The sequence below is a fragment of the Leptosomus discolor genome, chromosome 4 (genome assembly GCF_034619465.1).
Source record: "Leptosomus discolor isolate bLepDis1 chromosome 4, bLepDis1.hap2, whole genome shotgun sequence".
NCBI lineage: Eukaryota > Metazoa > Chordata > Aves > Leptosomiformes > Leptosomidae > Leptosomus > Leptosomus discolor.
The window spans coordinates 13,655,541-13,668,596 of record NC_141394.1 but is presented as its reverse complement, the minus strand read 5'-3'; the positions used below and the strand labels follow the sequence as shown (position 1 = coordinate 13,668,596).

General features: G+C 42.5%; 1 protein-coding gene across 3 annotated transcripts in view; it reads right to left on the bottom strand.

Annotated features, from left to right (window-relative positions):
• ARHGAP24 (Rho GTPase activating protein 24) overlaps positions 1–13,056 on the bottom strand; it is a 188,240-nt gene that overhangs the window by 135,532 nt on the left and 39,652 nt on the right. For all 3 annotated transcript variants that reach the window (XM_086463903.1, XM_086463904.1, XM_086463905.1), the window contains exon 2: positions 6,609–6,696. In XM_086463903.1, coding sequence (XP_086320029.1) covers positions 6,609–6,696 — 88 coding nt within the window. The remainder of the gene's footprint in view (positions 1–6,608; positions 6,697–13,056) is intronic.

Here is a 13,056-nt window from a genome sequence, read left to right as displayed (position 1 = left end):
TCAGTGCTGTTTTCTCATGAAATCTGCATGCAATACAGGACAGGAACAAAGAAATACACAAATCCATAACATTCAAATGGTGAAATACCATTGGAACGGTGATCTGGCTTCTTACCCCTGAGGGCGAGCTGTAAAATGATTTATCACTCTCATAGAGCAGGACATCAGCCACCACATGAGGATCTCAAATAACAGCAACCGAGGAGGTAGCAGTATAAGCAACTTAGTTTCCAGGATCAAAGCCCAGTCACTGATGAAGCACATTTCTTCGCCCATTCAATAACCATCATCTCTTCTAGGCAATTAGCTACATAATCCCATGTTATTTTGAGCTGGAGGTGCTTCCAGACTTGCATCAGGAGACAAGGATTCAAGCCTTGGGAGCTCCTACAAGCATCTGAACATCCCTGGGAAAGCCACAGGCTCCTACTGCAAGGCTTTCCATACTGCCCTCATTCAAAATGCCCTCAGGCAGCAACCCTTGGAAAGTCCAGGGGACTCCAAAATAGATGCTCAAGCATTGTGTGAAAAACAATGGATGAGCCTGAGCTTCCCCCTTCTCTGTGCTCATCTCCTCCTGATGCAAATGGAGTGCAGGAACTCGACTCAAGCAGGAATCAAGTCCCTCATCTTCAAACCACCACATGTGCAAACTACAGTGCTTTCATGTGCCTCTGTTCTGCATCCCTGTACCTACAGGTAACACCTAGTTCACTGAAACGCAGCTGGGTCACCTGATTCAGTTCCATGCGAACATAAACGCCTTCCCCCATTACACCGACATTCCAATATAAAAACCTTAGGTTTCCTTTTGAAAGGAAAAAATACACAGAATGAGATTTTTATCTTCTAAATAAAACTAGTAACAATCAGCAAATAAAACACAATCACTTGAACAAACCTAATCACACAACTTTGCTGTATATGCATATTTCCCATTAAAAAGGTATTTATTTAAACCATCTTCTGGTTTCTGTTGAGCGTGAAACATTCCTCCAAGTGCAAGAGAAACTGTTAATAACCACAGACATCACTGATCACCTCATGGTCACACTCCAGTACAGAAAACCCCTGCACAACAGCGTGGCGTGGGCCCCATGCTGTACAGAAGACAGTTTCACTCCTGTAAATTAACTTCATCAGCACAGCAAAAGAAAAAAAAGGAACAATTTTAAGTCTTAAACCATGTCATGACTTAAAGAATGAACAGAATGTTTTCAAAATGCAAATTAAAGGCATCTGTATTTTAATTACAGCATCAAAACTGCAAGATACTTGTCTCCACACACATTTCTTTCATTCATCTTCACAGATGGCTGTGTACAGAGAATTAGTTTCATAGTATAAACCTACTCCCACGTACATTCCCAAAATAATTTGCATGTATTACCAATAAACAAACACACAGACACAAGTTTTCAGGCCACCCACAGACATGTTAGACAAAAAGAGGACTTGTCACTATTGCCTTTGGGATTATAACAAAAATTACTTCGACTTTTAATACACGGAAAACAGAATCCAAGAGCAAAATGAGCTTCAGTGCCATATATTTAACACAACAATCATTTAAGCTGACAAAATAAAAAAAACGCCTGCAAATCGTCCCTGCTGCTATGTAACTGTTTTCTCCTATGAAAGCTCACAAAGGCTAAACAGAACCTTGGCTACAATATATTTTTCTCTATTACACTCAATGACCTGAGTTTTGTTGCTGTCAGCCTATAAAACTGACTTTTGTACCAAGTCACTAAGAGGATTCAGATGACAAACAGTTCCATTACAAGAGGCTGACAATACTTGCCTGGAGAAACAACAGCGACAGAACAACAGTGGCAAAGCTCACTTCATCTTTGCTTAACATACAGCTGACAACACTTCTACAGGCACTGTGATACCTCCACAGTCAGTCCGAGTCTTGATTTTAATTTCATCCCCCAAAGATCAGTGCTGTGGCATGAAATGTCCTATCCGATCTCCCAAAAACTTTTTTTTTGGTCAGGAAACCTTAGCATAATATATCACCAGGAAAATTGCTCCTGTATTAAGTCACTATAGCTGCATGCTTGTTACCAAAGGGGAAAAAATAAATATACTGGTGCTATCCTAAACACATGCAAAATTCCATACTCAGAAATTCCATACTCAGAATTAAAAACAAGCAACCAAAATGAAACAAAAAACACCCTACCCAATTCTCAGGGAGGCTCCAGATAAATATTGAAGGCAGCCCAAAAACTAATTAAAAATTACTTTTTAACTTAGACTCATAGAATGTATCGGGTTGGAAAGGACCACTAAAGGTCATCTAGTCCAAACCCCCTACAATGAGCAGGGACATCTCTAACTAGGTCAGGTTGCCCAGAGCCCCATCAAGCCTGACCTTGAATGTCTCCAGGAATGGGACTTCCACTACCTCTCTGGGCAACCTGTTCCAGTGATCCAACACCCTCATATTAAAGAACTTTTTCCTAATGTTCAAACTAAATCTACCCTTTTCTAGCTTAAACCCATTACTCCTCATCCTATCGCTATAGACCCTTGTGAACAGTTCTTCCCCTGCCTTTTATAGGCCCTCTTCAGGTATTGGAAGGTCACTATAAGGTCCCCCCGGAGCCTTCTCTTCTCCAGGCTGAACAACCTCAATTTTCTCATCCTGTCTTCATAGGAGAGGTGCTCCAGCATAGAAACTTGACTGCATAGAAAGATGGCGTAACAAATATTGCGGGAAATCACGAGAGAGATTGTGCTCTCCCATCAGCATTGCCCATCAGTCCAGCAGCTGGTGCTCCCATTGTCAGCTATGCTGCCCAAGGCTTTTTAACTTGGCCATGAAGTTTGACCCCACGCTGAGGCTTGGCATATAAGGGCTCAGGCTGCAGAAAATTGAGCGAGAGTTGCTGTCACTTTGAAAACCAGCAATAAACAGTTGAATTGTGGGAGCAGAAGCAACACAGATGGTGGTTGAGAAGTAACAATGTACTGGTAACTCAAAACCAAGGTGAAACATTGCATTTTCTGGAGGCTTTCTACAATTTAGGCAACAGCCAGGTACTGTGGTAAAAGCATTCAAACTCAGCAGCAAAGTACGGTCTGGCCTCCATATGTTGTGTATACATCCCACAGGCATCAGTGGTGTTTGGCATAGCGTCATACACAGAAAATGAGTAGTCATCAAGGAAGGTGCCTGAACATTGACAGAAGGGCCTGCCTTCAAAATGTAAATGTTTGATTGTTCAAGCCTTATTCCATTACCATTTCCTACTATCCTGTTATCGGCCAGATTTCCTCCTCTTAAGTAAAATTGCAACCTGTATCTGAGGGAGCTTTCTGCAGTTCAGCTGTGGCAGGTCCCATGCAGGCAGTGACCCTCAGGTGCCATAGAGCTGCCTCTGCATGGTTGCACAGGAAGGTCTGCATGCCTGCACCACAAACACATTTCAGGTCTACAGTTAAATATTCCACACTCGATGCCAAATTCATATAGACCAGAGGCATAATAAGCACACCCAGGGTGAGCTTTATCAGATAGATTAAGAACATATGGAGCGCCAGCTTCAGCAAAATCCTTTATATTGATGCCTTCACATGTGATGTGACAGCAAAGCGTCACTGAAGACATTTTGAGATGGGGACACCCCAGTTTTGTGTACTTCTGAGGAAGCATCTTCTAGTTTAAACTGCTGCAAGAACTAACGCTGCTTCTCCCATGGTCATGTCTATCAGGAGGAGAGACAGCATTATCACTCATGTCCACTTCTGTCTGCTCATCTTATCACCTCTGCTGTAGGGCACAGACCCTATGGCAATAACAGCAACAGCTACAACTACAGAAGCTCAGCTTCTCTCATTCTCATCTACAACATCCAGAAGAAATACAAGCTTAATTTATGAAATGACTGATTTGAAGTTCCATTTTGCCTGGAAATTTTAGGTCAGAAAGCATTCTTTGTGTTCAGGGTGGGGAAGCTCACTTTTTCAATTGAAAAGAACTCTCAGTTTTCAATGGAAACAAGATAGTAGTCAACCCCAGACTTGCAATGTCAATAATAGGTTTCTTTCCATATTTTTAACACATGAAAAAGATACACAGCACTGTGAGAAACTTTTTAAAATGTGATTGCTTCAAGCTGGGGTGAGGTTAACCAAACCCCACAGATACCATGTTTGCTTGCTTTGCATGCTAACCCCTTACTGCACATAGCTTTCATAATCAAATTCTTTGCCATGTATAAAAGGAAAAATAAAGCTGCACTGTGCTGAGCTGTATCTGCAAATTCCAGTGGGTGACCAACCTCCTTAGCTTTGAATTCTACTTCATATTTCTTCTACAACAACTTTTACAACATATCAAAATCTCCATGCATCAGTCAAGACAACAACATCTGTGCCTTGGTTTAAGAGCAAGAACATGGAGGTGAGTTTCAATAAACATTATCCTCTATTTACCCTTTTAAATAGCCATAATGGGAAAGTAAATTGAAAAGTAATATGGGAATTAACAGAATATATTGTATAAACACAGTGGGCTAACTGGATGTTGAAACATAGAATCGCTTAGACCGAAAAAGATCCTTAAGATCATCAAGTCCAACCATAAACCTAACACTACCAAGTCCACCACTAAGCCATGTCCCTAAGCACCATGTCTACACATCTTTTAAATACCCCCAGGGATGGTGACACAACCACCTCCCTGGGCAGCCTGTTCCAATGCTTGACAACCCTTTCAGGGAAACAATTTTTACTAATACCCAATCTAAACCTCCCCTGGCAAAACTTGAGGCCATTTCCCCTTGTCCTATTGCTTGTTCCTTGGGAGAAGAGACTGACATCCACTTCACGACAACCTCCCTTCAGGTACCTGTAGAGAGTGATAAGGTCTCCTTTTCTCCAGGCTAAAGAACCCCAGTTCCCTCAGTTGCTCCTCAATAAGACCTGTTCTCCAGACCCTTCACCAGCTTCACTGCCCTTCTCTGGACACAGTCCGGCACCTCAATGTCTTTCTTATAGTGAGGAACTCAAAACTGCACACAGTATTCGAGGTGTGGCCTCACCAGTGCCGAGTACAGGGGGAGGTCACTTCCCCAGTCCTGCTGGCCACACTACTGCTGATAAAAGCCAAGATGTTATCAGCCTTCTTGGCCACCTGGGCACACTGCTGGCTCATGTTCAGCTGGCTGTCAACCAACACCCTCAGGTCCTTTTCTGCCGGGCAGCTTTCCAGCCACTCCACCCCAAACCTGTAGCGCTGCATGGGGTTGTTGTGACTGAAGTGCAGGACCTGGCACTTAGCCTTGTTGAATCTATGTATAGAACTCTTCGGGCTCAGCCATCTAGCCAGTTTTTTACCCAGCAAAGAGTACACCTGTTCAAGCCACGAGCAGCCAGTTTCTCCAGGAGAATGCTGTGGGAAATGGTGTCAAAGGCTTTACTAAAGTCCAGGTAAACAACATCCACAACCTTTTCCTCATCTAAGTGTGTCACCTTGTCATAGAAGGAGATCAGGTTAGTCAAACAGCACCTGCCTTTCATAAACCCATGCTGACTGGGCCTGATCACATAGACTTGTGTGTATCTAAGTGGTGTAGCAGGTCACTAACCATTTCCCCTTGGATTATGGGGGCTTCATTCTGCTCCCTGTCTTCCAGCTCAGGGGGCTGGGTACCCCGAGAACAATTGGTCTTACTATTAAAGACTGAGTCAAAGAAAGCATTAAGTACCTCAGCCTCTTCCTTATCCTTTGTCACTAAGTTTCCCTCCGCATCCAATAAAGGAATAAAGGCTGATCTTCTTTCCTGCTGGCTTGTCTTTTGGCACATGGGGACAGCCTGCTCCTGTGTCTTTAAGATTTCCTTCTTGAAGAATGTCCAACCTTCTTGGACTAGTTTGCCCTTCAGAACTGCCTCCCAAGGGACTCTGTCAACCAGGCCCTTAAATAGGCCAAGGTCTGCCCTCCAGAAGTCCAAGGTAGCAAAGAGAAAGCTAGCAAATCACTTAAGCCAGAAACACAGTCAGGAGTACCACTCAGTTGACAGGGTGATGTTCTTTAGACAAATCTACCCCCAGAAAAAAAAAAATACCCAAGCAAAAAAACCCACAACTAAAACCCAGTTTAGGGTTTCAAAGCAGCAATGCTTGCTGTTGTTACAAGCGTTTATCAACCCACAGTGATCAGGAAGCATTATTAAGTAATAGTACCGATGTCACCAAGCCCATGTGCTATACTGATAAGCTGTTGATGCTAAGTTATGGGTTCCTTTGTTACCACAGGACACACTACTCCATAGCATCCAATAAAATCTAATCTAATCACCAAATACACTTCTAATGACTACTATGCCACTCCGTGTGCAGCCCCTTGCCATGAACAATCATGCTTTACACTGACAAATAAAAATCACATCCTTTTCTTATGCTGCCTGGAGATGAATGAAAAAATTATGAATGATAGTATTAACAAATTACCCAATTTTTTTTTTCCTTAAAGTGCACCATTAATCACCTTAAGCTTCTGTTCTGGCAGAACACATGTGGCCATTTGTCACTGGAAACAAAATTGAAAATAAAATTAAAAAAGACTTTTTAAGTGGAGTAGAATATCCTACCTGGAACAACTTCAAAAAGGAACTTTCCTGGACTTTCTTCATTGCAGGGATGCTCAATTACTCTGTTGCCAGGCAGAAAGATGGTACCCTAAAGAAAAAAATAACAACAAACATGGGTTTAAAACTGCTACCACACTTCTGATAGACTTAACGCTTCTTTGTGGACTGTGGTATACATGAATTTGTGATGCTGCGCCTGGACATCTGACTTCCAAAGTGAGACTGAGGAAGGATTATCCCAAAAGCCAACATCATAGATCCCCTTAACTAACTGATGTATTCAATAATGGCTTTAGGATTTTTTTCATCTCTTGGGTTTTTGATATCATGCAGATTTTTTGTACTAATCGCATGTACTATTTCCACTGTGCTGCAGGGAAAATTCTAGACTAAAAGAAAGGGTTAGTTTGACCCTGTCAATGAAAAATTATGAGGTTGCATGTGTAAGGCAGTTGAACTTAACCAGCTAGGCCTCTAGGCTAAAGCCAAAGGATATGTGAACAGAAGAGTAACCTCAATTTGTTGGGTGCATACCCAGTTCCTGCTATGTGCCCTTTCACCATACCATTCCAGTGATATGGGAAAGTAGAAAATATCTGAAAATATTCTTTTTGAAATATGTGATATGCTTTAGTCTCTGCAATATCAGCTAGCTAGCCTTGTCTTTGGTAAACAAGAGTGTAACCCCCTGCCCTTGGCAGGGCTTAAGTAGGGTCTTGATCACTCGAAGGCCTGCTTCATTGTGCTCAAGTAGGGTCTTGGTCACTCGAAGGCCTGCTTCATTGTTTTAGGTGAGATGGGGATGGGGGAGGAATTGTATTTGTGCAACAGACCGTGACCACGGAGGGGGATGTTGCCTTGAGTTGTGGTCGCAGGGGCAGACCCTGCCCAGCTGTCCCTGAACTGCGCACTCTGGAGGACGGGTTCAAAAGGACAATCATGATGAAGACTATCGAGGAACTCTTACTTCCTCCCCAAGACCACCAAAAGACCCTCGAAGGGAAAGACTGCGCCTGCGCAAGGGGAAGGAGATCTAATTTACATCCGAAGCGGGACAGAGCGATAAATATGTAAATATGTAAGTTTTGTTGCTTTAAAATTACCGCAGCTCAGGGTGCAAGCATCCTGAGGGCACCGGACCCTTGCTGCACCCAGCGCTGCAGAGCTGTAATAAACATACCTGCTTCACAATCAACTCGGATTGCGGAGTTCTTTCGCAGATCACCAGGGAAGCAGCACAGAGAAAACATCCCGCTTTCACCCACTGGCAGCAGCAGCAGACCAGCACGCCACAAAGCCACAGCAGGCACACTGAAAGTCTTGCTCAAAGATTTGTTTACTACAGGCAGATAGATGTCAGATAATCTCTGTGATGGGCACTGAACACCTTTATCACAACTTTACTGGCTTTGGAACACAGATGGGGAATTTTAGCTGTGCATATTTGGTAACACTGGTTACCAAAACAACGCCTGCAAACCTGAAAACATTTATGGGGCTGCAGTGGAGCAAAGACATAACTTCTCCCCCCGCCCTGGCTCCTTTGACCTGTTGTCACAAGGCATGAATAGACTGCCCCTTTCCTCTGAGGGCTCTTTTTCACTTTCAGATATCACAGCTCCTCCTAGTATCATTTCCTCCTCAGCAGACAGTCCTTAATGAAGTTATGCTGGATGGCTCTCCAGAGGTAAATTTTCAGAGTGGCATCCTAGGAATTGTATTAGGTTGTCCTGGTTTGGGCTAAACCAGAACTAATTCTGTTTTAGCGCTTTAACTTTTCAGTTAAGTCTCCTCTAACTAATGGCGGCACTTTCTGAAACAGCAGCATGTTTTTCCAGACAGTGACTGCTCCCAGCAGTGATAAGGCCTGATGTTTACAGTTCGTACCAAGGAATGGGATGCAGAGAGGTCCTTGCTTATACTTGTTATTGTAGTGACCAATCTTGTACCAATCTGCAAAATCTTGTACTCCATGCTGGGGTGCCAGGAGTGAAAAGGGTCGCAAGTACAAAAAAGGTCGCACCTGCAGGGAGAAGCGAACTGGACAGGTGACCCAAACCTGACCAACAGAGTATTCCATCCCATATACATCATATTCAGTATAAAGCTGAGAGATCACGAGGGTCTCTCTCTCTTCCTCGATGACCGACACCTGAGGAGGACTTTGTCTGTTCTTCTGGTGTCGATCCCGATCCGTGCATCCCTGAATCCAGTGCCTGAGTCCAGCTCCTGCATCCCGTCCCTGTCTGCTGCTGAGTCCAGCCTGGGACTGCCCCAGTGCCAGCCCTGCAGTGTGGTGGTGACGTATCATCATCAGGGTGGGGGGAGTTGGGTTCGGTATTGGGTTTGTATCTATTTGTACATATTGTATATATTTAATTATTTCCTTATTCTTATTATCATCTTTTCTTTTGTTGTTATTGTTTCATTAAAGCTGGTTTAGTTTTCTTTTCCAAACCGTAAAGTCTCTCTCTCTTGTTCTCTCTCCTTTTCCCTTTTGGGAAGGGAGAGGGGTTAATAGAGAGCATCTGTCATTTGTTAGTGGCCGGCCCAGCCTCAAACCGTGACATAGGTACAAGCTCTCCATCACTGTTAATGGAAGATAATACCTACTAACCAGTATTCTCCAGTTACTGCCTAACAGGGCCCCTATCACGAAAGTAAACAACTTACATAACTTACACAGGTTAAACATAGAATATCTCAAGTTGGAAGGGCCCCATAAGGATCATTGAGTCCAACATGGAGCACCATTTTCCACAGTAGTTTCACCAAACACTGCTTCTAAATATCTGTCAGATCCCTCATCAAAACAGCAGTAAAGATATCCCTGTACAGGAAAAATGTCAATTCTGATATCCAGTATTCATTGCTATGGCCTGTAACCTTCATTACAGGCAGAAGCATTTACAATCGTTGGAAAGGAATGCATTTTTCTGAGAATTATGGGAGAGCAGGAATAAGAATCTCTAAACCCCATTTTTAACTACATGTACTTTATGTCACAGGTAATAGATCAGTAAGACTCACTTAATTTTCTTGCCTACTTTAACTTTCAGCTTGAGATGGTTTTTCGTAAAAAACCCTCCACCCAGCACACAGGAAGAGCAGATTAGAGTCTTCATGCTGGAGTAAATTTCACTGGCTCAGGAGCTTGTGCCAATGAAGGCATACTACATACTTAAGCTAATTCTACATCTCGCTATTCAATCAAATAAAAATACAAAATTAAGGAGACCTATCCTATAGCACTGTAAACTAAAACCAGTTTACGAGACCATAAATGAAAACTGCATTCAACTTTGCTGTCAACTCATTAGCAACAAACTGCAGTCTCATTACATTATGATGCTTTCTGATTCTGGGGGGAGTGGGAGAAAAATGTGGCCCTGAAACAAGTCCCTCCTTTTAGTATTTACTTTACAGTGAGTTATCTTAATGACAGATTTTTGAGAACACAAGAACAAAACAGTCATAATATTTATAACTTTCACGCCTTTATTTCATAGATGAAACCTATTTCATCTACTAATATGTGAAGCCTCATGCTACACATGGCAGCTAAGTTAACATGAAGGCAATCCAGACAGCAACACCGTACAGGGTATTGCTGTGGTTTAAAAAGAAAACATAGCCTCAAATGGTAATTTTATTTTACTGTCTATTTTCAGAACTATTATTGGAAACATCAATGCACACGAAATAATTCAATATATATAACGTGGGTTTTTTAAATAAGAAAATAGCTTTGTTTGTGCAACATGCACCTGGATGCCCCAGACTAGTGGGGAAAGCCTGAGAGTGTGATTGCAGCTCTTTCACTTCTCATTCTGTCTGCTTTCACACCCATCTGTCTGCCTTCACCATATGGCAACACTTCCCTTTCAGTAGGTTTTGTAGCTACCTACACAAGTGTACCAAGGCTATCTGGAGTGTCTCTTTGCTTAGTTTCTCAGCAGCTGGCAGTGTGTTTCACATGAGCACACTGATACTCAGGGAACACATCTGCACTGTAACAAAACCCCTGTGGTCCCTCATTGGGTACAGCCTCGGCTGATGGGTATTTGATACAAGTGCAGGGACCCCAGTCTCCACATCGGTTCCCTTGCTCAATTGTCCTTCTGGGCCCTTAAGATGCAACATCTGGTCCATCCTTACAGCTTGGATAATCCAAAGAATACAGACTATTAGAAAGTTGCAAAGGTTCAACAAATTAAAGCTCTGGTTTTCCCCTTGAGTATCTAAGTCCAGGGGGAAAGAAGAGAAAACTAACTATATAGTCTTAGACAACTAACAAGATAGTAATTTGCACATAGAACATGAAGGTGATTTCCAGGGGAAATATATGTTTTGACTTGGGTATCAGTGCATGCAAATGTTCCATAATTAGAAAGCTTCACATTGATTTTTAAAGTTTGATATGAAGCAATCAAAACTGTTTAAAATTTCTCAGCCCAAGACTACAGATTGGACCAGATTAATATTCTACTTTTAAAAAAGAAAGAAAAAACATGGTGCCAGCAGGGAACAAGACATACAGTCTACAGAAATACAGAAGTACAGGGAGTGGGAGAAAAATGTGGCCCTGACACAAGTCCCTCCTTGCTCCTGTGCCATTCTGTTCATGGACTGTGCCCTCCACCAGGTCAGCAGCATTTTGCAGAGGTCCTGCTGCAATAAGCCCGGGTTGTTTTTCAATTTCCAACACTTTTGTCCTTACCAGGGCAGTTCTGCTTCTCTAGCTGAGCATTAAGGGTGACTCAGAGGATGCATTAAAAGTTTAGTTTGCTCAAGAAGCATTGGCCTTTTCCCTGACCAAGTATCATGCCCACTTTCAAAGGAGTTTCTCACACATGGCTACAGTACACTGTTGCTTCAAACCAAAGATCACCTGAATCGTAGTACAACATTTTTGTTAAAATTTAAAATCTGCATATATGAAGCCTTTAACTGAAGAAAAATTACTACTCAGTTAAAATGCCTGATAAAAGAGTTTGCAGTGCAGCAAGAATGACATCAATCTACTTTGGATTAGAGTCACAGCATTACAGTCTTGCTCAAAGAGATGTTTCATCCCCCACTGGTCTCCTGCAACACTTTCAGCACCATTCAGCAGATGAACTTAATAAGGAAGCATGGAAGAAGACACAGGACGGGCACCACACAACTGCTTCAAGACAATCAGTTCACAGATGGTACTTCTGTTTTGCATACTGTATAACACTGTAACAGTGAAGCAACCCTGTGCCTGCCTTTCTTTTCCATTACTCTTCCCTGGGTTCACTTTCTCCAGACTTGTTTGAACTTCCTTTTCTGAAGCAGACTTACTAACTCTGTTCAAGAGACACCATTTTTTTCCCCAAGAAAATATATATACAGGAATATAAGGATATGCACAATACACAATACAAGGAATTCCCATGCATTTAAGACACTGACTGGCAACTACGAAGACAAATACGTATTTTCAATACCTCTGGATGCATTTTACTGAAAAAGCATGTAGACTCATGAGGAAATTAACTGCTTTCTTGCCAAAATAATGTCTTCAGTATTTATTCTAATACAGTTCCCCAAGGCTTAACTGGTCTATTGGTTTGCTCATAGTTTGTCCTGCCACCCCTTAAAAAAGTTACCACAGAAGTCCACAGTATCAGCAGTTATATCAGATGTTCTTCCCCTTCCAACTTGGATGATTTATCACAGATCATTGAATTCTACTTTGGCTTTCAAGATAAGTACTGTGTATCTGTTTTTCTTGTTTCATGGGAAACTCTTCCCAGGAATTTTTTTCTGGTACTTTTATAAGTTTCAGTAAACTTAGGAGGATCTTTACATAGTTTTCTTCCTCTTTGTCTGTTGCTAGAGGCTGGTTAACTGGTCAACCACAATAACACAGAGGTGGCTGTGTTGGTTTAGCAACAAAGGTTTCCAGGGTTTTATTCCTGCCAGAGTGCAGCCCCTGGACAAATGCATCCCAGGGACTCATGCCTATCTGCAAGAAGGCTCCCAAATCAGCTGGACTGTGTCCCTGAGAAAAAAAATCAGTCCTCCTAAACAGCGCTAAGAAGGTCTGTAACCCAAATCAATGGCTGTTCCCCATGCCAAGCCCTCTCCCTCCCTAGGCGGTGCCAGACTAAACATCTCCACAGCTCTTAAAAAAGGTTTCATCAGAGAGGGAGGAAGCTGTAAAGAAGAAACAGCTCTCAGAGAGGCAGGAAGGTCATCAGCCAGGAAGGAGGCAGCTGATGGTGACAATTAAGAGGCAGAAAGGATCTTTGGGTACATGTGTCTGCCATACTACTCACAGCCATATACAATCCAGTGCTGTTGGGTGGTTTCTTTTTTTCACTGTTGCTGTTTCTGGAAATTCTTGAGTGTCATACTTAAGAACAATTGTGCACTTTAGCGACTTAAACTGAAAAATACTACATTTAGTGGATAATAC